The 24810-nt window shown below is 44.2% G+C and overlaps 1 protein-coding gene across 5 annotated transcripts in view; it reads right to left on the reverse strand.

Moving 5' to 3' along the window:
* dcst2 (DC-STAMP domain containing 2) overlaps positions 1-20636 on the reverse strand; it is a 31250-nt gene extending 10614 nt beyond the window's left edge. For 2 of the 5 annotated variants that reach the window (XR_015849511.1, XM_088326652.1), the window contains exons 1-13: positions 20578-20630; positions 18483-18825; positions 18254-18424; positions 15197-15298; positions 14926-15120; positions 13698-13763; positions 13408-13621; positions 12351-12508; positions 12112-12276; positions 10318-10485; positions 10159-10259; positions 9962-10098; positions 8117-8208 (exon numbers count right to left, since the gene is read on the reverse strand). Coding sequence is in view for 4 of the 5 variants with exons in the window: in XM_088326652.1 (XP_088182778.1) it covers positions 8117-8208; positions 9962-10098; positions 10159-10259; positions 10318-10485; positions 12112-12276; positions 12351-12508; positions 13408-13621; positions 13698-13763; positions 14926-15120; positions 15197-15298; positions 18254-18424; positions 18483-18825; positions 20578-20595 (1930 nt within the window). In the remaining variant the exon portion in view is untranslated. Of the gene's footprint in view, positions 1-8116; positions 8209-9961; positions 10099-10158; positions 10260-10317; positions 10486-12111; positions 12277-12350; positions 12509-13407; positions 13622-13697; positions 13764-14925; positions 15121-15196; positions 15299-18253; positions 18425-18482; positions 18826-20577 lie in introns of all 5 variants that reach the window. The other 3 variants (XM_088326653.1, XM_088326650.1, XM_088326654.1) reach the window with 3 other exon arrangements.
* Positions 20637-24810: the final 4174 nt, after the last annotated feature.

The following is a 24810-nucleotide window of genomic DNA, read 5'->3' on the forward strand; positions in this document are numbered from 1 at the left end:
TTTCGAGAACTGGCTCTTCCGACTCGAATTACCAAAAAGAGTCTTCTCCCAAACGTTTTTTCAGATTGGTTTTGTTTCTTAAATCCAGACCATGGCACTTTGGTCTTCGAGAGCCGCGTTTCCTGCAAGATTTTGATGGTTTCTCTGCTAAAATCCAGGTCAATTCAATCACCAGGTTTGGTAACAAGCTCCTGCCGGCTTGCTGATCATCACTTGAGTTGAAAAAGAAACCTCTAAATCATGCAAGATAGGCGGCTCTCGAGGACCGGAGTGCCCAGGACTGCTTGAATCGGTATATTTCCAATAATAAATTACTGTTAAGCATAAAAAGAATGGATAATTTAAAACAGGTATACTACTATAAAAGCATCTACAAAGTTACCTATTGATCCAAAACTTGTAACTTATTTTAAATGGAGCAACTTTAAAGTAATAAACACATTTACCTGGAAAAAATGCAAATTATGATCAAGTCTTCAGAACCGCAAGTTAAAGAATAAATGAACGTTTAATTACTTTGGACTGAAACTACGTAGAATCACTAAAAACACGCAAACAATAACACTTAGCGCACAACTATCATTCAATTTGGTCCAAATTTGGCTCCTTTTCCTGCTCTGACTAATTTGAGTCTTTATGTCCTCTGTATTGCACCGCCAGAGAAGATATGCATATTGACCAATCACAGACCCCGTTCATAGAAAAAAAGCGAGGGAAGCAAAAAAAAAAAAAAAAAAAAAAAAAAGTGGCAAGAAAAAGTGTCTTTCATGCAATTCAAAGCTCAGGCTCATTAGGCCGTTACGTTCGTGAATGATACATAACGGAAATAATTGTTTACGTGGTTTATTTGGTAAATGAATTAAACTTAATACACAAATGATGTTTTTATTCTACATAGTCTGTCATGCCTCTGAGCAGGGTTGGAGTGGGCACCTTTTTTAGCACGGGAGTTTTATACCCAAAGCACACATAGCTATGGGGGAGGAATTTGAATGAATGGAACAGCAGCAAGCTCTTATGATGAAATTCAGGTAAAGTTGATAAATTAACAGAAAAAAACTTTAGCATTTTAATTCAAAGGAAAATTTTATAAAGATTTAGATACTGTCAGAACCCGAACAGGAGGAGGACCCAGATGAGTAACGTTTTCACACAACAAGCTTTATTTTACGGGAATGGGGCAGTCATGCACGTTACACAAACGCCAGTGATCGCCGGGCGGAACTAGTAAGACAGAAGTTCGGCGTGGAAAAACAGGAAGCCAGAGGCCGACGAGATTGATACCAGATACACGAGCAGATACCGGAAAGACGGGGTCAATACCGGACAGGACAGACAGGATCGATACCAGATACCGGACAGATGGGATCAAAACCAGACAGGACGGGACAGACAGGATCGAAACTGGACACTGGCGCAAGATATCGGACAGGAGGAGACAGGCGGGATCGATACCAGATACTGGAGACTGGAGTCAGATATCAGACAGAACGAGACAGACGGGAATCGATACAGGATTCTGGAGACTGGCGCAAGATATCGAACAGGAGGAGACAGGCGGGATCGATACCAGACACTGGAGTCAGATATCAGACAGGATGAGACAGACGGGATCGATACCAGACACTGGAGTCAGAAATCAAACAGGACGAGAGAGACGGGATCGATACCGGACAGAGTCAAAACACACACCTTCCAAATACAGAGGTCCGTTGAAGGACTGACAAGGTGTGAATGAGAGCACTGACTTTAAATAGGAGGGAAACCAATCAAGCGACAAACAAATCAGCTGGCGCTAAACGGACGGGGCCAAGTGAGGGCAATGGGTAACCGTGACAGAATACAGACGCTGCTCTACTCATAAACTTTGTATGTTTGAGGTTTATATAAGTATGTTTAAGGCTTGTATAAGTAAACTGTATTGTTTTGTACTACAAAATAAATATTTCAAAGAATAATATGCTCTATAAAGATATATAAAGCTAAGTTTAACTTAATGTTTGGAAGATGAGCTTCAAGAGTTAGGCAACTTCCTCCTCCGTGGTAGAAAGTGGCCGAAAAAAAAGCAATCCAACCATTTTCTCAACCGCATCAATCTTTCTTATTCCACTTTCATTTAAAAAGAAACTGCTCGCCTCTTCTTTACACTTTACACCAACCCTATTGAATGGATGCACGAGATATTAAACAGTAAAAACGTTAAAGTCCTTAGCGCCGGAAAAACAGTAATGAATGTTTAAACTCGAACTAGGAAGTAGAAGACGGATTTCTTCTTCGGAGTGGATGCTGCGTGACCTCTCACAGCGTCAACACACGACGGTAGCGGTGGAAAGAACCACTGCAGTACTGTCCTGTACTCGGAAAATGGTGTACATAATACAAAATCTAACTTACAGCAATGTCCGCATTTTTTTTGACATCCCGAAAAAAAAAATGTTTATATCTACCCATTTATTTAAGTCGAATGGTTGTAAGCAGGGGAGCGTCCGTATAGCTGATAACATATTTATCTATGTACAGTATCGGGCATTTGAAATCAAAATTGCATTTGCCTTTCCAACAGATTGTTAAGCCTTACACTAAACTCTTAAGGAGTAGCTTCACTACACACCTATCAAGTACACATCAACATCAAATCCTCCGAAGCAAAGAACTGCTCTCTGCAACCTTGTTGATGACAATATCATTGTCCATAAACATGAATATTTCCTTTTCAGTGTACATTAGCACGAAGGCCTCCAAAGATTCCTGAGAGAGTGAGCTTGTTACTCTAGTTTTCACACAATTTAAAGCAGAGCTTTGCTCAAATGCAACCCGAGTGTAAGAAAGGGTCAACTGGAATTTATATGCCAGCCCAATGACATGGTAGGCATCTGTGAAGAGGTTGTATTGTAAGAGGACCTGCTTTCCTCTTTTTTTCTAACATTTTTCCTCTTTGTCTTATTTTCTTTCCTGCTTTTACCTTCCCTTTTCTCATTTTCCTTGTGTTGTTTTGATTCTATAGCCTTTTACTTTTTATCCTTTATCGTTTCATATTTATTCTCACATTTTACCTTTTTTATTGTTTTTATTTATTGTTTCTTTTTTCATTGTTGTATTTTTTTTTAGCTTTATGTGTCCCCAAATAGAATTTTTTTTTTGCATATTATAATATATATAGTATGTGGCAATATATGGGTTAAAACAACAAATACAATCCGAAGAGCTGTTTGTGAACCAAAAGGCCAGGCTCTTTTTAGTGAGCTGAGCCGAAAAAGCCGCATCTCAAAAAAAGAGACGTAATTCCCATCACCATTAGCTTATTTGATTGAGTGGGGTTACCCGGTAAAGGCAATTAACTGCTAAATTCTGCAAACACGTAGCCCAACACACAACTGATGACAGGCAAAAAAGTGCAGTAGAAGTGAAATGAATGCTAACAGTCCTTTTGACGTTTCTTCCCCCCCAAGCTTTTTCAACTAGGACTGTTCTGTCCTCCATTTTACCTGATTCATATCGTTGGCGTTTGCAATGTTCGGTGTGTAGTGGGTTTTACATAATTCACCCACGGAACCATTGTTTAGTTAGCGAGTTCCTAGGGGGACTCTAAATTCGGCCGGCTCGAGCCACTCTCGTGTTTGTTTTGTTATTGCAAGTTTAAATGTCATTAAAGCAGCTTTCGTTGGCACCTTTGTTTGACACTCCGCCTACGACTCCCGTCTCTGCTCGCTACATTGGTGACCCCGACATTAGTCTCGTGGAAGTTTCCGAGGCCGTGCATAATACTGAGCATATCGACATGGCATACGCGCCCGTTCTCAAGCACCCCGAGTTCTGGAAGTCATCGGCGTTAACGTGGTTCGCACAAGCAGAGGCTCAATTCGCCCTGCGCGGAATCACTGATGATGACTCTCGCTATTACCACGTGGTGTCTGCTCTGGGGAGCTCAACTTCAGCCAGAGCGGTGAGCTTCATCACATCCCCTCCTGAACTGGATAAATATAAGGGACTGAAGGCATATCTCCTCAGGATCTTTGAACTGTCGCATTCTGAGCGTGCTCGACGCCTCCTTGCTATTCAGGGCTTAGGAGACAGTAAGCCATCGGATCACATGGAAATGATGTTAAACTTGCTTGGCACCGAAGAGCCACATTTTCTTTTCACTGAACTTTTTCTGCGTCACATGCCGCCGCATGTCCAGACGGCGCTTGCGAATACAACCATTACAGATCTGCGTGCACCGGCAGAGGAAGCGGACCGGTTTTTCCTGGCCACGCATAGATACACACATGAGGTGCTGGCCCCTACACGCACCTACACACCATCAAGTGCGATGCCCCCAGCCAGCAAGGCACACGCGGCCACTGACGATCGGAATGTGTCAGGTCTGTGTTACTACCATGCACGTTTTGGGCCCAGGGCCAAGAAGTGCCGTCCCCCTTGCACCTCCAACGCGACGGGAAACTTCAAGGCCTGCACTCTGTAGCGGCCGTGAGTGCAGGCGCAAGAAACCGGCTACTGTTCATCCGGCCAAAAGTTCTTGTGTGACACCGGCGCCCAGAGGAGCGTCCTCCCTGCCACTGTGGACGATGTGGGGGGGGGGACACATGGACCTCCATTAACTTCTGCCAATGACACCCCCATCCGCACATGCAGGCCACGGACAGTGGACGTGTGTTTTAGGGGTCAGCAGTTTACATGGGACTTTGTCACTGCGGATATTGCTTTTACTCTTCTTGGTGCAGATTTTCTGTGTGCCAATGGATTACTCGTCGATGTGAAAAATGGCCGCCTCGTTGACGCATTGAATTTCTCCTCTCTCGCGTGTGTCCGCGACAAAGGGATTTTTGAGGGTCTGTCCAGTTCTCTCTTGGACGGTGATATTTACCACCGGCTCCTCGCCGAGTTCCCCAGTCTGGCGAAGCCCACCTTCTCAGCCTCCACGACCAGACATGGGATTGAGCACCACATTGAAACCAAGGGGCCCCCGGTTCATGCCAGGGCCCGACGACTCAATCCAGACAGACTGGCAGCTGCTAAATCTGAATTTGCTAACATGGAACGTCTCGGCATCATTCGCCGATCAGACAGCCACTGGGCCTCTCCACTACACATGGTCCCGAAACCAGGCGGTGGCTGGCGCCCATGCGGGGACTATCGCCACCTTAACGAGGCTACCACACCCGACCGTTACCCAGTCCCGCACATTCAAGACTTCTCTGCACACCTGGCGGGCAAACCTCTCTTTTCCAAGGTGGACCTAGTGCGGGGATACCACCAACTGCCAGTGCATCCCTCAGATATACCGAAGACGGCCGTGATAACTCCATTTGGGTTGTTCGAATTTCTCAGGATGCCGTTCGGACTGAAAAATGCCGCTCAGTCCTTCCAAAGGCTGATGGATTCAGTGCTCAGGGACATGCATTTTGTGTTCGTCTACCTGGACGACGTCCTTGTTGCCAGCTCCTCAGAAGAGGAACACTTGGAGCACCTCAGAGACCTCTTCACCAAGCTCAGTCACCATGGCCATCCTTGGTGATGGCATCTCATCACCAAGGATGGGGCTTCCCCCCTACCGTCTAAGGTAGAGGCCGTCTCCACCTTTCCTCAGCCGCCAACAGCGCGGGGCCTCAGGGAGTTTCTCGGCATGGTGACATTCTACCATAGGTTTATTCGCCGAGCCGCTAGTGTCATGCGCCCACTCTACGAGGCCCTCAAGGGTAGGTCACCCAATCAAGCTGTTGAATGGACCGCTGAGAGGACGAAGGCATTCGAGGACACAAAAACCGCGCTGTGCCAGGCAGCCATGCTGGCTCACCCAGCCCCTGGAGCCCCAGTCGCACTGACTACAGACGCATCAGACCTTGCAGTGGGTGCCGTGTTCGAGCAGTGGGTTGACAATGCTTGGCAGCCACTCGCCTTTTTTAGTCGCCAGCTGGTCCCCAGAGAACGTAAATACAGTGCATTCGACAGAGAACTACTGGCCATCTGGTTGGCGATTCGCCACTTCCGTTTCATCTTGGAGGGCCTTGAGTTCATCGTCTTTGTTGATCATAAGCCTCTTACGTTCTCCATGTCCAAGACGTCCGAACCGTGGTCCGCCCGCCAGCAGCGCCAGCTGTCATTCATATCGGAATACACGACTGACATCAGACACATTGCTGGGAAGTCCAACGTGGTTGCGGATTGCCTGTCCAGAGCAACCATCAGCGCTGTGCAATTGGGGCTTGATTATTCCAGTATGAGTGTGGACCAGGCTTCTGATAACGGCGTCCAAACGCTCAAGAGCTCAGACACTGATTTGCGGCTGGAGGAGGTTGCGGTCGGAGACTCAGGGGCCAAGCTTTGTTGTGACCTCTCCATGGGTTGGCCTAGGCCGCTTGTCCCTGCTGGCTGGCGTCGGGCTGTTTTTGAGGCAATACACGGCCTGTCTCATCCTGGCAGGAAAGCATCCATTAAGCTAGTGGCCCAGAAGTTTGTGTGGAAAGGGATGAGAAAGGACGTCCGGGACTGGGTCGACTCATGCGTGGCATGTCAACGTGCCAAAGTGCACCGTCACATCAAGGCCCCAATGGTATCACTCGCCATCCCCGAATGGAAGTTTGACCACGTTAACATTGACCTGGTGGGGCCACTGCCCCGTTCACACAGTTTCACTTACCTCCTGACGATGGTGGACAGGACGACCCGTTGGCCTGAAGCAGTTCCGCTGACTTCCACCTCAGCTGTCGATGTGGCCCGGGCGTTCATCGGCACATGGGTCGCCCGTTTTGGACCCCCTGCAGATCTCTCATCTGACAGGGGCGCACAGTTCACCTCCGAGATGTGGAACACGGTTGCCGAGAGCTTGGGAGTCAAACTTTACCGCACCACTGCCTACCACCCCCAGGCTAACAGGTTGTGCGAGCGGTTCCACCGCTCGATGAAAGCGGCCCTGCGCGCCAGCCTGACCGATGGGGACTGGGTCGATTAAGCTACCCTGGGTCATGCTGGGACTGAGGACCGCTCCCAAAGAGGACCTTCAGTGCTCTTCAGCTGAGTTGGTTTATGGTCAAGTTCTGCGGGTGCCAGGTGATTTCATCCCAGACCCAACGACACCCTGGGCTGCATCCAGGGAGAAGTCCATCTTGCAGGGCACTGCGGGAGCGTTTGTGCCTATCCCCACATCGCGACACGGCAGGACAGTTTCACGGGTTCCCTCCAACCTGCGCTCGGCTGGTTTTGTTTTCATTCGCCACGATGCCCACCGCGGACCATTGCGCCCTCCTTATGATGGACCGTTTAAGGTCCTGCAGCATGGTGACAAGACCATGGTCGTGGACATTGGTGGTAGGCCAGAGACTGCCTCCGTGGACAGGGTTAAGCCTGCCCACATGGATATGTCCAAGCCATTGGAACTGGCCCAACCCCCACGGCGCGGCCGTCCTCCTGCGGCACGACCCTCCGGCCCCGTGGGTACCCACTCTGACCCTCCGCCCCCAGCAACTGTGGGCTCTCCAAATGAGTCCACAAGCTCTCACCCCCCCGATGTTCCAGCTCCTTGAACCTGCAGTGGCCGGGTCAGCGTCCCAACCAGGCACAGAGACTTTGACTATGGGTGAATTCTGGGGGGGCTTGTCTAGTGGGTTTTACATAATTCACCCACGGAACCATTGTTTAGTTAGCGAGTTCCTAGGGGGACTCTTAATTCGGCCGGCTCGAGCCACTCTCGTGTTTGTTTTGTTATTGCAAGTTTAAATGTCATTAAAGCAGCTTTCGTTAGCACCTTTGTTTGACACTCCGCCTACGACTCCCATCTCTGCTCGCTACAGGTGTTCATTTTACCGCTACAGAAAAAAAGAGTGGTGATGGGCCAGACCAACTTACAATGTAGGATTCCCCCAAATGGTAAAACTCACCTCATCTGCTACGATGATGGGGTTGGCTGAATGTGGCCAAATAGCTGACTAGAAAATGAATGCACGAGTAAGGTTAAATAGTGCAAGTGACGGATACATGTTAAAGTGATTTTTCTCATCCAACCAGCCCAAACTCCACATTTCCCGATTAGTCACTCCTGCATTGGATGTGAGTAGATAAGTGCCCCGTTGTGTATGTAAGGTTTATTTTCGCTTAAAAAGAGGAATGTCAATCATACCTGGGCAGCGTCTGACGTCACAGATGAAAGGCGCAAGCCCCGCCCTCTGGCCGCAACCCACGCACATGCGCTGGGCTTCTTTGCAGGCGATTCTGACAAGACAGGTGCACAAGCACACTCGTTTGTTAATTGGCAGCTAGGAGAGCAAATCACAGGCGTGGATAGTATTGTCCGAGGAAGCCCCGCCCAATTGTCTCAATTTCCGGTTTCAACAGGCAAAGCTAAAATGTCCCTGATTTTGATGCTCGTTTACGTTTAATGGGCTTGCAATTGCATACTGCACCACAAGGTAGCACCGTGGTTCAAGCTAAGTCTGCTACATAACGCAGCTGGTCTGGTGTGTGGTCATGTTCTTTATTTTTGAAGGCTTTGAGCGCAAATAAACTGCTCCAACAATCGCATTGGAGTTCTGTTTTGGTCAAAGTTTGCCACTTCCGGTTTGAAATAAGCTTGCCATTGCTATTTTATTCTCTGGAGACGAATTGTGTTTCACGTTTGAAAATCTATTGCTTTTTCATGTCAAAAGGTTGACATTTATGCATAATCTACCAAATTATATTATTAGTCCCACCCCACGACTTCCTCCACAGGCTTGATCATGAGCTGAAGCTCCTCAAATGTCAGACATTTTTTTCAGGTGTTCAGTTAAAATCTTGAATCGAGGTCTGGACTGGATTTGCAAACCTCACTAAATTGTCTCAAGTCCTCAGTTTGGTCATGGATCACCAACATTTTAGAAGCTTGCCATATTTGGATATACATTTCTAAAATAGTAACCTTTTTGTTACAACTTAATTACCAGGTTGTAAATATAATGAGTTAAGTCTCATCTCATTAGCCGTACCGCTTATCCTCATTAGGGTCGCGGGGGGGCTGGAGCCCATCCCAGCCATCTCCGGGCAGTGGGCAGGGGACACCCTTAACTGGTTGCCAGCCAGTCGCAGGGCACACAAGGACAGACAACTCATTCGCTCATTCACACCTAGGGACAATTTGGACCGGCCAATTCACCTGAAATGCATGTTTTTTGGAACGTGGGAGGAAACCGGAGTGCCCGGAGGAAACCCATGCAAGCACGGGGAGAACATACAAACTCTGCACAGGAAGTCTGGAGCTGGATTTGAACCCACGACAGGTTCCCATGACATAAACTGTGCCGCACAAACGCTAACCACTGCGCCGCCGTGCTGCCTATAATGAGTTAAGTGAACCACTAAAACGTGTCAGTTATAAATCAAATTTCCCAGAAAATCCCAATGACCTGTGGGGCCATTACACACGCAACTGTACTGCCCTCGTTATACTCCATATTACCTCATTTACGGCAGGCTTCCTAGGCTCACTATCGACCTAGTCTTTGGGCTCAACTCCACCACAGAGCCTTGTAGGTACAGTGACCACGTCCAAACTTTGCAGGATAGTTTGTCTTTGGCCTATGCGCTGTCCAATGAGATCTCTGAACATGTTAAGGGTCACCAAAAGAAGCACTGACAGGAAAACAGTGCCCCTGAGTAGACGTAGGGTAAAGTAAGGGGACTCCACATGCACAAAAAAAGCGAAATCTTTTTCACTAGGAAATAAGTCCCAAAACAATAGACCGTGAAAGCTCATCCCCTAGTGACGCTTTTCACTAACTGCCCTACAGAGTCATCGATGGTGAGCTATTTTAAGAACCTGTCCGTGGGTGTATGAACGCAACAGGTTCATATGCGGCCTTAATTAACAAGTGACCTCTCCCTCCTTTTTTGGCTAGCTTTAGCGAATTCAGTGCCTGCTAGCCTTCATCAACTTCCATTCAATTGGCCACAGTCAGGGCTGAGTGTCTGGAAATCCCGTGGCGCTCACCGTTTCAGCAGGGCACCAAAACGACCGCAGGGACCGGCTCCACCTCCCACCGGCGTCCTTGCCGCCACCCTCAGAAGGGCTCGACCTGCCGCCCGTCGCTCGTCCAGGATCTGCTGGCGGAGGAAACGAATGCGCTCCTGGCGCGACAAGTCCATATCAGATCATAGATCTCAAGAGTCAGACAGTCGTGGATTTACCAGCTCCGTTTCGGGATGGAAGTAGGCACAAATGAGACGGCGCGAACGCCGCATTATCCCTCCGGCCAATGCTGCCAGCAGGGCGGAACCCAGCAGGAAGCCTTAAAACGGGGCAAGCAGGTCAGAAGGCTGATTGAGGCAACACAGGGCCCTGCCCACCTAGAGTGAAGGTCCTGGCATAGTCGGGTGGGCTGGGCTGTAGCAAGCATTCACTGCCAATGACTGTCAAGTTTGCGGCCTGCAGCAGGTTAAAGGACGCCGCCAGGTCGCGCATTATGTCAGCCACCAGGCCTGAACCCTTCACCAGGACTGACACAGTCTCTGGAGCTGTGGACTCACAACATTCTCAGGGTTAGGCACACTTTAGACCTCAATTTGACACTGTACAGGGCTTTGCCGGCACCAATTCAATCCGCCATCTTTATTATTTGTCCGAGTCGGACCGTAGGATGCTCTAACGGCAGAGGTAAACGCTTGAGCCCGCATCTCAGCCAACCCAACCTGAATTTTGTCCCGGGTCGGGCCTCAAATATCAATCATTACTGTTGGGCTTAGCTTCTGTTCTCTTGTAGGTAAATGTCTGGATTAGTGCATAATTCCCTCTCAGTAGAGGTAAGATCAGACCTAGGAAGCCCAGCCTTAACTTGATATGTGGGGCTGAGCCCAAAGAAAACCCTGATTTTCATATTTTGTCTGTAAGGGCCAGGCCAGGCTTCTCTTTCTGACTTGTTTTTTTTTTTTAGATGATCAACCCGTCATTGTTCTTTGTTTCTTTTTCTTTGAGTCGCGCGGTGGAGGATCAGCATGATGGATTCAGTTCCCCTTTAGCGCAATACCAAGTGTGCTACAGAGCAGAAATAAGAAAGATTTACAGTGGGACCTCGCTACTTCGCGCTTCGACCTTCGCGGCTTCAGAGCTTCGCGGTCTGTAATGGTTTAAAAAAAAATATATATATATACATATATGTATTTATTTTTTATTTTTATTTTTTAAGGGGCGTCGCTACTTTGCAGATTTTCACTTTTGTTGTGCCCAAATCCGACTCCCGTACAAAATCCTCCCCCCCCTGGCGTGAACGCGCATTCTGCTGCGCTTTCGACAGGCTGGCCTCCGCGCCGAGCGCCCGACCCGCTCGGCTTGTCGCGGTGTCGTGCGTATCACGCCCGAAAGTACCCGCGCCGCAGGTTAGGGGCTCGCTCGCGACCCTAATAAGGATAAGCGGTTCAGATAATGAGATGAGATGAGATTTTTTGTTTTTTCTCACTTTTTTACTTCGCAGATTTTCACTTTTTGCGGGTGGTTTTGCTCCCCATTAACCGGGTCTAAAAAATAGTAATTAATTTTTTTTTTTTTATTTTTTTTTTTATTTTTTTTTGAAGGTGCGCCGCTACTCCGCGGATTTTCACTTATCGCGGGTGGTTTTGGTCCCCATTAACCGCGATAACCGAGGTCTTACTGTAAATGTTTGTACATTCTCATTTTACTTTGGTTCCAAAAGACAGTCTTTAATTTGTTATGATAAATCCCATCTGCTCCAGAGTCCTCACAAATATGAAATTTGGGGTTTTCTCCAGGCTGCACCCTGAAAATCAAGTGAATTGGTCAGGCTCGGGTTGGGTTGGGCCTCATCTTACCTCTAATACTTAATAATTTGTCGGAATCTTGGATCACTCTAAATTCTTAACCGAAAAGAACCAAACTTAATGGAGTACAGCAGAAAATGACAAGACGGCGGAAAAACTGTAACGCATTCAATAATGTAGAGTGGGGGGCTGCCCTGTTTGGCAGACCAGGAACAGGACGCTGGTCAGGAAATCAAAAGCTGGAGAAAAAAAAGACAATCTTTTGACTCCCTGGACCTCGAATGTACCCGATATTACACCTGGGGAACTGGCACGGCAAAGAGTGTTGGTGAGCGGCTAATTATTAGCCTACATTTGTGGCTGCATTACCTCGAACCATAATTCCTCCGCGGACCTGCCGATGCACCTGATCCAAAAGCCAGAAGACCAGGAAGTCCAGGGTGACCAGAACTGCAGCGACTAGCGCGTGTCTGCACACCGAGGCCACGGCCATAAACACAGAGCGACACTCACCGGGTGTCAGCCGAAGAGCCACTGAAACGGGGGTGGGTGTGAGAACACATCTGGCCGACCCCTGGCAGACCCTATCCGTGACCCGACGTACTCACGTGGTCGGATGTAACGCTGCGACTCTCGGCGTGTAATTGGCAGGACGGAAGCTCCGCTTTCCAAGCTCATCTGGCGATCCAGTTCTACAAACTGAGCGCTGATGTAAACGTTGTCGAAAGACAAGCGTGTCAAGTACCTGTGCTGGTAGTATGCTGCCCTACATGTGCAACACACAAATGCGTTAGCATACGTTTGCATACATAGCATACGGAGGAGCGATCATTGCATGTGTAGAAAAAAAGACATAAATAAATACTAGCAAGTATATGACATAGAAATATTAAAACATATTAATAAATCACCTTTAGTAATACCTAAATATAAAATTGATGCAATTTTCTCGTTTATTTATGCAGTTTGTCATTTATTTATCCTGGCATTTATTTTGTCGTGTATTGTCACAATAAGATGCTATTTAAATGAGGGACAGTGTCGAACTCGCTGTGGTTTTCACCAATTGGTTAATTGACTAGTGCACCGATTGTTCATCACAGATCAACCAAGACATGAAAAGCTCAGGCAACTGGGCTGCCTCCCTATTTGGCATTTTGTTGTGACGAAATGCATAACAAAGTATAAGAAACTGCACGACAAAATAGATAACAAATACCGAAGTAATGTAATGACAAAATATACGACAATTCACAACCATATACATAACAAAAAATGGAAAAGATTTTACAAAACACACAACAAAATACAAGACAGAATGCATGACGAAATACACGACGAAATTCCAACAAATACACAAAAAAAATCATGACAAATACATGACAAAAGAAATGAAAAAATATACGTCAAAACACATGAGAAAATTAGATGACGAAATACACAAAATAAAATACACTACAGATTAAATGACAAAACACACAAAGAAATACGAGGCAAAATACAGGACAACTTTCTCGACAAAGTCGACACCAAAATAACAAAATCACAAATTGGTGATGAAACGCAGGACAAAATACACTACAAAAAAGGTTTACGTCCGTAGCATATATTTGTAGCTATAGAATTCGTTTCACATAGCAGCATAGCAATGGGTGTGGTGGTCACCTGATAAGGGCGTATGTGATGAGCAAAAGCCCCGCCCACACAAGCGGTCCCCTGAGGCTAGTCAGGACTTCGAGGTCCCCGGTCAGATGGTCCAGGATCTCCTGACCCGTCTCTCGGAGAGAACGGCTAACGTTCACGTCTGCGTCCGCCTCGGCCGAAACCGAAAGCTTGAAGTCGAACTCGCTACGCATTCGGCTAAAGGCAGAGATGGCGGCTAGATAGAGAAAGTGGATGGGGTCAGGGGGCGGAGTCAGGAGCGTGTTTACAGAGAAGGGGCGGAGTGTACTCACGCTCAGCCAGGTGCTGCTTGAGCTGGTCGGAGACGTGCTTCGGGATGACACAGAACAACTCGGCAGCTGAAAGATGGCACAAGAAATCATGCTGGGCAAGGCAATGCCAGGCCAGGCTATAGAATGCTAAGCTTTGCAATGCTTTACTACAATATGCTGTACTATGTTACGTTATTGTTATAGTACGTGTTACAGCATGCTGATGCGTCATGATACTATATTATGTAATGCTGTGTGATTTTTCTGCTACAGTTGTTGCAATTTAAGCGCTAGGCTATTAGAGCCAGGGATTTAAATATGGTGTTGTGTGCTGTGCTCTAATTTATGCTATGTTATCATTTTTTATAGGAACTGTGTTTATTATTTGACCACTAGATGCCATGCATGCAATACATGACTGCAATGTGTAGTGCAACTAAAAATGAATGTTAAAAAAAAACAAGAGAGAATACAAACTACGCAGACTCAAAGTAAACGGACTAGTTTCCTTCTCATATAAAAAACGGGAAATAAAAAGGAGAAAGAAAATGAAGAAAAGGGGTATTTTTAAAAAAGACCATAAAGGAAAAAGAAGAGGAAAAACGACAGAAAGAAAAAATAAAACGACGGAAAGAATTAATAGAAGTATAAATGAACAAATAAAGATTAGAAATAAAATAAGACTAGGGAAAAGGAAATTAAAAAGACACTAGAAAAAGAGAAAATGAAAAGGGAAAAAGGAAAGAACAAAGAAAAAGGGGGAAAGAAAAACAAAGGGAAAAAAGCAAGAGTAAAAAATACATTTATATATATTACTCTCAAATGTATCCATCCAAATCTAATCCATCAAAATGTATTTATAATTTCCAATTTCTGTGTGTGTATTCATATTTGGCTTATAGGCTCAACGGCTGAACAGATTTTACACAGGCCTCTGGGAGTGTCAGGAGCTAGGTTTTGTGTCAATAAATACCAACAAAATTGATAAACTTGTGCCTTTTTTGTGGCAACCCGAGGTCCCACCCTACAAGGCAAGCTTTATTGGGGGGCCGGACACTCCCTTTCCTATTGGGCGAGTGTCATTCCAAATATATTTTCCTTCGACTCTCCACTTTTCTGGAATGCAGCATATGTTGAGCTTGGGGTTGCATAATTGTTCATGCCCTGGCATTATGGTTTGAGGTAATGCTAATATATATTACGCTAGGCAATGCTAGAAGGTTCCCCACCCCTTCCCAGGCCAACTTACTTTTGGCCAAGTCACATAGATTCATGAATCCGCCGACGATGTCGCACAGGAAGTCAAAGTCGCCCAGTTGAGCTTCGCAGTCGTCTTGGGCACGCGTGAAGACGGCGCGGCATCTCCGGTGGGGAGCACCCAACTTCTCCTGGCACACGTCACCCAAATCCACCAGGAAGTGGCCCACGTTCCTCAAGGTGCGGGCTGGCAGGAAAGAGGCGGAAAAATTGTGTCCGTACAGACAGTTGGACGCCATTTTCCTACCTCGCGTGCGACTCACCAACATGGCGGATGGCGTCAACCAGCGAGCCAATCATCTTGTCCACCCTGGTCGCCACAGCGGCGGCGTTCCTGCCGATCCGTCGGATGTGCTCGAGTGCACCTGGGATGGATGGATCAATCCGATTATTGATAATATTGGTACTGAGCAAGTATTTCACACTTTTGACTTTGGATCTATACTGCCCCCTATTTTAACAGGCAATAAGCCAAAGTCCTGCTCATCCTGAAGAGCGGGACGACACTTCCCCCTGAAACACAACAGCGACCAGATTATAAAGGTGCTGTATCTGAGTCAGATCAGGAGACTTCTCCTGCAAGTGGAAAACCATGATCTTGTCCCATGGAGCAAAGAAGACCTTTCTAAGCAAAATATATCAGATATAAATATGATATCAATTATTTTAATGGATAACCATCCTGTATTTACCTGGATTGAATCTTATTGGAAAAGTATCGAGGGTGCAGTGTCTGATGAACTGTCAGAACACCTACAATCTGTGACAGAGTAGTTTCAAAAGGCAGGCCTGTCTCTAAATGTTAAAAGGACCATGTCTGTTTGCTTTGCCTCTAAAAACAAGTCTATAATCGAAAAGGTAATTTACAAATAAATGGTAAAAAGGTCAAACACGTCTCATAAATCAAGTACCTGGGACTTGTTCTTGATTCTCAACTTGGATGTGACAGCCATGTTAAAAAAAAATTGCAGAGTTGCCAAACCAGCGAGCCAATCATCTTGTATACATTTAGGCTGTTGAGAGATTACCTGCCTTTCCACGCTGCACACACTTTCATGCACTGCATGATCTTCTCACTCATGAACTACTACTACTGCACTCAGACTTCCTCCTGTTATTTGGCTTCCGTCTGTTTCCCGGCTTTGACCAGTTTTTGACCACGTTCTGCTCTCCCGTCCCGACTACCGACCTGTTTTTCTGCTCTCGAAACCGCCATCGCTCGCTACGGAAGAGCCGCTTCCGCGTTCCGAGCGATCTGCTCCCCGTGACCGACGATCACCGGATCGTGGGTGCAGGCCTTTTCCTCCTTCTCAACAAAACTGAGAGAAACGAACGCAAGTGGGTCCCTGTCACCGTTTCTGGTTTCAGACAAATATTATGCAATGAAGTTTGTTTTTATTGTTGTATTACATTGCATTGTTTACACTTTTTGCACTTTTTGACTTAATTATTGAAAAAATGTGCAGTGGAAGGTGTTTGAGTTCTCTAGTTGATATTGCTATACAATATTTGTAGTTTGGTTAAATTGCTGCTTTTTTGTTTGACTCGTTTGCAGTGTTCCCTCTGAGCTGCGCGCTTGCGCAATTGCACACTGCTCGCACATTCTCAGCGCACAAGAAAATCTAGCCAGCGCACAAAAAAGAGGGCTCAAAATTACTAATTAAGAAGCGACTCAAGTCAAAGTTACGGTGCATGAAAGTAAAAATACACGAGGTCCCCAAACGTTGTGTCCTAAATGCGGTATTTTTAAGTCGAGTCGAAGGGAACGAAGTTGAGTAAAGTTAGTAGAGTTTGTCGGGGAACCGGCTTCTTAGGCTCGGCTCACTAAAAGGAACCGTCTCTTTCGGGTTGTTTTTGCCTCTTTAATCCCAACAAGACCAAATATTATGTAAAATTATGCACAAAATGACTTAATGGAAGGGGGGAATAGGGCAAAAAAGAAATAAATACCTAAATGAAAAAGTAGTGAAAAGCTGAGAAAAAAAGAAACAAAAGGAAGAGAAAAAAGAAGGAAAAAATGAGAAAAAAAGACAAAAAAAGAAATGTAGAAAAAAAGGAAATACAGAACAAAAAAAAACAGCTCGGAAAAAATAAACACAATGAGATTTTTTTTTACAGGAATTCAAAAAGGAGAAAAAAACCACGGAAAAACTAAGAAAAAATGTTTGTGTTGCATTCAAATAATTTCCAATTATATCAAGTGAATCTTGTTGCAGACATTGTACGTCCACTAAAAAATGTGATTAAGTACAGTTCTGGATCTTACAACCGACTAAATAAGCCCCCAAAAATGTTAATATTATGCGACAAATATATATCAGGAAATAAAACGAAATGGATATCTTGTGAAAGAATTGTAAGAACAAACGTCGTTTGTAGGCCGTACAACCTTTGCAATAGTACATGAGTCAATTCATTCAAAAGAGAAAAAAACATTTGCATTGCCAGAAACTCAGCAAAATGTAACTTGATGTCAAGTTTTGGACATGTTTGATAATTATCTTGCCACACTTGGGATTACGGTTGCTCACTGTTGTTTCAAGCGCTTCTCACCGACTTTGTGTGATCGCGCAGACCCGTGGAAAATTAGAGGGAACATTGGTTGTTTGGATTACCAGCTCAGTAGCCTAGATGGTAAGGCGCCCGCTTTGAGACTGGGAGGTCGCTGGTTCGCGCCTCGGCCGAGTTATACCTAAGACTTATAACATTGGTAAAAATAGTGTATCTTTAGATTTTCTTCCCTGCATTAAAGTTATATTGTAGATGTATACCAGCTCAGTAGCCTAGATGGTAAGGCGCCCGCTTTGAGACTGGGAGGTCGGTGGTTCGCGCCCCGGCCGAGTCATTCCTAAGACTTAAAAAGTGGTCGGCGGCGCCCTCTGTTGGCTGCGGCTGCATCGGCTCGCTACAACGGGTCAGGTGTATCGACATTTCGTTCTGTGTACATTGTTACAAAGAATGACAATACAAAGGAAATTATTATTATTATTATATTATTATTATTTTATTCTGAAACCGTTGGTGAAGAAATGTTTGTATTTTTATACTGCTAAAGTTTGCATTGCAGTTATTTAATAAGAGTTCAAACATTTTAGCGCCTATAATCTTTGGGTTGTGTTTATCGGAATAATAAACGCGAAGGGGGTTCACTTTTTCCATGATTATTACATTTCAAAGCAAAATATTTTAGATTGGTATTAATTAACTATGTTTATACAAGGATCAGATCGATACTATAATTCCCAGTATCGTCTACTAAGGGGAAAGCTCTACTTGAGTCTGACCACGCCCACGACTAGAAGTGGGCGCGTCCGTCTCACCTCTAAGTGGCGCTACGGCGTTCCTCATTAGCTGCCGCGCTTGTTCCGCCGCCTCCTCGGCGCTGCACATTAAGCTCGCGGCCGCCTGCTCCGAATTCTCCAGCGTGTTCGCCACCGGGCCCGACAGCAGAAGCCAGGTGCTCGCCAGCAACAGGAAGTTCCGCCCCTGGGCTGTAACGCACTCCGGTCACCCTTACGAGCTAGCGCGGTGGGAATAGCGGGGACTCACCTGAGCACAGAGCCGGCATCATTAGCGCCACGGCGGCGCGAACTCGCACCGACACGCCCATGCCGAAAGCGGCCACGCCCGCCACAGCCAGCGTGCTGTACACGCACATCCACAGTGGCGCCCCCTCGAGGAAGAGCGCAGTGGCGCCGTAGCAGGAAGCTAGCGTTAGCCCCACCCCGAACGCTAGCAGGCTCCGCCCCGCCGTCGCCAGGTAACCTCGCAACATCTTCAGCCGCTCCCTCCGTTGCCCTGCCCCTGCCGAGGAGGACGGCGCGCTTTTCGGGAAAATCAAGAAATGTATCCAATGACTGATAAGATTTAAAGGGACGTTGTTTAGTGCCTCCTAGTGGTAAAAAAGCTTAATTAGAAAAAAAATAGAAGGACGTTCTCGTCAACAGAGTGACTAACTTCTCATAATTGTCCCCAATTGACCCCAGATTCTCATCATTCCAATGGTGTTACCCCATTCCAAACATTCCATACATTCTAAAGTGATGACGTCACCCTATTGTAGACTTTGTGAAATGAAATGAAATGATCTGCATTTACATAGCGCTTTTCAAGTCAAGACTTCCCAAAGCGCTACAGTGTTCTTCACATTTCTCAATAGCGGCCGTGCAGCCATGTAAGGCGCTAACCTGCTTATTGGGGGCATTGGGGGTTCAGTGTCTTACCCAAGAACACTTCGACATGTAACACGGAGGAGCCGGGATTCGAACTGCAATCTCTTGATCCCAAGACGAGCGCTCTACCTCCTGAGGCACTGCCGCCATTCTTTCGTGATGACGCCACCGCATCTTTGATATTCCAGGCATTCCATAGAGATGTCACTGCATTCTTGAAATTCCAGCTATTCAGCAGATATATCACTGCATTCTTAAAATTCCAAGTATTCCATGGTGATGACGTCATTACATTCTTGAAATTCCAAGCATTCCATAGAGATAAAACCACAACATCCTTGAAAATCAAGCCATGACCGAGAATCTATAGAGATGCAACGACATTCTTGAAATTCCAAGCATTCCATAGTGATGACATCACCACAATCTTGAAATTCCAGGCATCCCATAGAGATGATTCCACCAATTATTTAAAAATCCAGTCATTCCGCGGAGATGACGCCACCGCATTCTTGAAAAACGAGGCATTATAGAGATTCCATAGAGATGGGGCCACCACATATCTGAAATTGCTGGCACTCCATGGGTGTGTGGAGAGGAGTTTGTGGGGTATCTTGTTCAGGCTTGTCCAAGCTTGTCCGGTCACGTTTTATTTTATTTTCCTTTTTTGAATTGAGGATTACATATCTAAAATTCCATAGAACTGTTCCACAGCAATGTTTTATTCCCACTTAAAAAGGGACATGACTGGACTTGTCATCCCAAACTGACGTCATTACTCTGGAATGCCTCGAACGTTAGGAATTTCAAGAATGCGTGGAAGTCACCTGCATGGAATGCTTGGCATTTCAAGAATGCAGTAATGTCATCATCATAGACAGCCTGGAATTTCAAGTATGGGATGACATTCTCACTACGGAATGCGTAGAAAATACCACTTGTTTAGGCTGCTCGACAAAATACAGTGACATCTAGTGGTCAAATAATACACATTGTCCCTTTAACTTTCAGACAGGGCCTCAGACTATCAAATTGAGTGCCGCAATTGGCCCCCATGCCGCGAGCTTTACTCCATTGTTATCCAACCTTTTTGGAACCAAGGCTGTTTTCTTTCCACTGATACGTTTGTCGAAAATGTTTCAAAATGAATTCCCGGCGCTAGTTTCATGTTTTTTAAAGCTTAAATGCCTAAAATGAGACTATAAAGTTATTAATTGTGGTTACCGTGCCAGTAGTAGTAATTCCTAATTTTAAATTCAAATTTTGCTGTTTTCCTTTATTCGTAACAAATGTTTCAAGTTTTACAATATTTCTATTTTTATATTTTACATTGCCAACAGTGACGTCACACAGTTTAAATGTCTCAGGACTCCGTTTTGCACATTTCTTTCAAGCTCCCTCCCCCCCGAAAAAGTTAAGATTGTTTAATCGTTTTTCTAATCTATTTTGAAATCACAATTTGCGGCTATTACCTGCTCGAGCGTCGCCATGGCAACCAGGCGCGTCCACTTTGGGACATTTCACGACGACTGATGACGTCACCACGAGAACAACGACAACTCGGAACCGACAAGCGGCAAGAACGTCCACAAAATGAAGGTGGGTTGGTGACCTCATGGCTCTGCTTTGGTGACGTCACGTTTGAACAGGCGTTTGCCCCTTGTGACGTCGCCCACGAGTTTTTTTTTTATGCTTTATTGAACATTGCATCATTGCAAACAAAATTTCCATGAAACATAAAGAAATACAAAGTTAAATATTTTCAATGAAACAAGGTGGTTCAGAAAAACACGGACAATACAAGAAAATGAACAAAATAATTAAAGAGAAAATTAGGGATGAGGACATGCACAACACCCACGAATTATTAGAAAAAAACTATTACAGAAATGCTACAAAAATACATCTACAGTAATACTACAAAATACTCCTACAGAAATAGATTTACAGTAACACTACAAACTACTCCAATGAAAACACTGCAATGGAAATACTACACAAATACAACTACATTAATACTGTAATGCATAAAAGCAACTAAAGAAATACTATAAAATACTACTACAGAAATATTACAAAAAGAATTGCTTGATAATACTGAAATACTAATTCAGTAATGGTATATTACAGAAATACTACTGTAAAGCCATAGTACAAAAATACTACTGTGGAAATACTACAGAAATACTCCTATAGTAATTAGGCAATACAGAAAGACAACTAAAGAAACACTACAGAAGTACTACAAAATACTTTTACAGCAATACCACACAAAAACATCTACAGTAATACTACAAAAATATCACAATGGAAGTACTTCAAAAATACTACTACATTAATACTGTTGTACGGAAACACAAAGAAATTCAACACAAATATTATTACAGTAATACTGCATGTTACTGCACAAATACTACAAAAGTATATTAACAGTAATACTAAAAATACTACAATGGAAATGCTACACAAATACATCTACAATATAACTTTAATGCAGGGAAAAAAATCTAAAGATATACGATTGTTCTCAGCTTAGGGATGCTGCTGGAAAAGTGAATTTCCCTTCGGGGATGAATAAAGTATCTATCTATCTATCTATCTATCTATCTATAAAATATTATGACATACATGTAGATACTACAAAAATACTAGCAAAATAATGTAAACATACTACTTCAGTAATACTATATTTCAGAAATACTACTGTAAAGCCATACTACAAAACTACTGCAGAAATACTAATATTGAAATACTACTACAGAAATACAGTCAACAGAAATACTACAAAAATACGACTACAGCAATACTTCACAAATACATCTACAGTAATACTACAAAAATGCCACTATGGAAGTACTACAAAAAAAGTGCTACAGTATTAATGTATTACAAAAACACAACTGAAGGAATGCTACAAAAACCCTACAAAATACGCGCGGTCTCGAGCATTGCGACGCCCTCTTAAATGGGATTGACCCATTAAAAATAAAACACATCTAGTACATCGTTACCATGATCATTTAAAATAAATTGGAAAATTGATGAAATATAAATAAATCCGTTTGGATTGTAATCAGCCAATTAATGAAGCCATGAATAAATTAATGAGACCACGCCCCCTCCCCGGAACTTACCTGTCTTCCGGAGGGAGAAAACACAATAATGAAATGTAAACATTCAAGTCTTCAGGAATTAAAGGTGTGACGGAATCATAAAAAATAAATGGTTCAAAAATGTTTCTTATCTGTTTATTTTGAAGGCTTTCCTTAAGATGGAGCAACTTGATTGGCCGATGATGTCATCACGATGATACATTGACACAGATGTCCACAAGATAGAAGGGGTGGAGCAATCACAACGAAAAACTATTGAAAACATGTTTCCCATACTTTTATTTTGAAGGCTTGTGTGATTAGCTTCCTGTAAGGTGGGCAACTTGATTTGCCAATGACTTCAACATGCGGTTCCATTGACGCCGAAGTCTCCAAATGGGAAACAGTTACAAAGCAACAACAACAAATAAATATTTATTTTGAAGGCGTATGGGATGAGCATCTCTTCAGCTGGAGCAACTCGATTGGCTGATGACATCACCATGGGGATACAGTGACACAGATGTACTCAAAATCTAAAGTTGTGAAGCAATGAAGTAGAAAACAAAAACAAAAAAGTTCCCTTCACTTTTATTTTGAAGGCCTCTGCCGTCAGCTTACCCTACGATGGATGAAGCTACTTAATTTGCCGATGACGCCTCCATGTGGTTACACTGACGCCTTAGTCCCCAAAATTCCAAGCTGTGCAGCAACCAAGAAGGAAAAAACAATAAAAAGTTCCTCTTATTTTAATTTTGAAAGCCAATGTAAGATGGAGCAATTTGATAGTGTGGGTGAAGACACCTTAAGGTTTGATTGACCCAGAAGTCCCCAAAAATCAAAGGTGTGAAGCAATCACAAAGAAAAAAAGCAATAAAAAGTCCTCTCACTTTTATTTTGAAGACCTGTATGGTTAGCTTCAGTGAGGTGGAGCAATTTCATTGACCAATAATCACCCATAATCATCCAGATACATCGGTGCAGAGGTTTTCAAAATTCGCGAACCACAGAGGAAAAACAGCTAAAGTCCTATCACTTTATTTGAAACAAACTATTTCTTATGGTTCCTGAGGCTTAAGTGATGCTAAAGGGGAAGCAAAAACGTGATAAAATGGAAAAAAATCTGGCGATGATCCAGAAACATGAAGAAAGCACACAAATATTCTAAGAGCATAAAACTCCTCACAAGTGGAACATTTAAAATCAGTTTCATTTGAATCTGCTGTCGCTGCGTCCTGCCCCCTCCGCATCCATCTGCTACTCCACTGCACCAACTAAAGTCACAACACACCAAAGGCAATTAAAATTTATTTTTCCTTTTTATTTATTTATTTTTTATTCAATACTATGCACATATATGCTTCCCGTAAGATGAAGCGACTTTATTGGGGTGATAAGGTCACAATGAGAATAAACTGTGACAGAAGTCACCAATAATAAAAGGTGAAGTATTCATGGAAAAAAAAAAATCCCCTCACTTTTATTGTGAAGACATCTGTGGTTCGCAGAGCCACTTTCTTTGGCGGGTGATGTCGGCATGAGTTTAAATTGACACAGATGTCCCTAAGATTCGAAGATGTGAAGCAATTGCAAATATATATATTTTTTAAAACTTTTATTTTGAAGGCCTCTGTGGTCTGCTGTGGAGCAATTTGATTGGGTGGGTGATGTCGGCACGAGAATAAAATGACACAGATGTCCTCAAGATTCTAAAGTGTGAAGCAATCACAAAAGAAAAAAAAACATGATGCAATATGCAATTAAAAATATGGAATTTTTATTTTGAAGGGCCTATGTGGTTAGCTTCCCCCTAAGGTGGAGTAGCATTATAGGGCTGATGACGTGACCATTAGAACAAATTGACACACATGTCCCCAAAGTGTGAAACAATACAGAAGTCGAAAAAAACAAAAGTTCTGTCACTTTTATTTTGAAGGCCTACACAGCGAGCTTCCCTAAGTTAGAGCAACTTGATTCGGTAGATGACGTCACAATCAGGCTTTTGCGAAACAGAAGTCCTTAAAATTCAAAGGTGTGCAGAGATCAAGAAAAAAACAAAAATGTTCCCTGTGCTTTTGTCGAAAGCTTCTGTGGGTAACTTCCCGTATAGCGGTGGCATTTAATCAAACAGATGACATAGATATTCTCAAAATTCAAAGGTGTGAAGCAATCATTGTAGAAAATTAAAAAAAACCCAACATAATAGATTCTTCACTTTTATTTTGAAGGCTTACACGGGTAACCACCCTAGGGTAGAGCAGCTTGATACGGTGGGTGACGTCACTAAGAGGATATATTGACAGAGAAGTCATCAAAACTTAAAGTTGTGAATTTAAGAACCAATCACGGAGAAGGAAAACAATTTTGAAAAAAGTCCCTTTCTTTTTTATTTTGAAGGTCAGCTGTGGAGCAATTTGATTGAGCTGATGGACTCACTGTGGAGATAAAGTGACAGTGTTTTCAGTATTCAAATGTGTGAAGGGGACCACAATTTAAAAAAACACACACAAAAGTTCATCACACTTTTACTTTGAAGGCCTACTCGGTTAACTTTCTGTAAGGTGGAGCAACTTGATCGGACAGATGACGTCACAAACGAGGGTTTCCTTATAA

This window comes from Urocampus carinirostris, chromosome 2 (genome assembly GCF_059441175.1).
Source record: "Urocampus carinirostris isolate Australia breed hairy pipefish chromosome 2, RoL_Ucar_1.0, whole genome shotgun sequence".
Lineage (NCBI taxonomy): Eukaryota > Metazoa > Chordata > Actinopteri > Syngnathiformes > Syngnathidae > Urocampus > Urocampus carinirostris.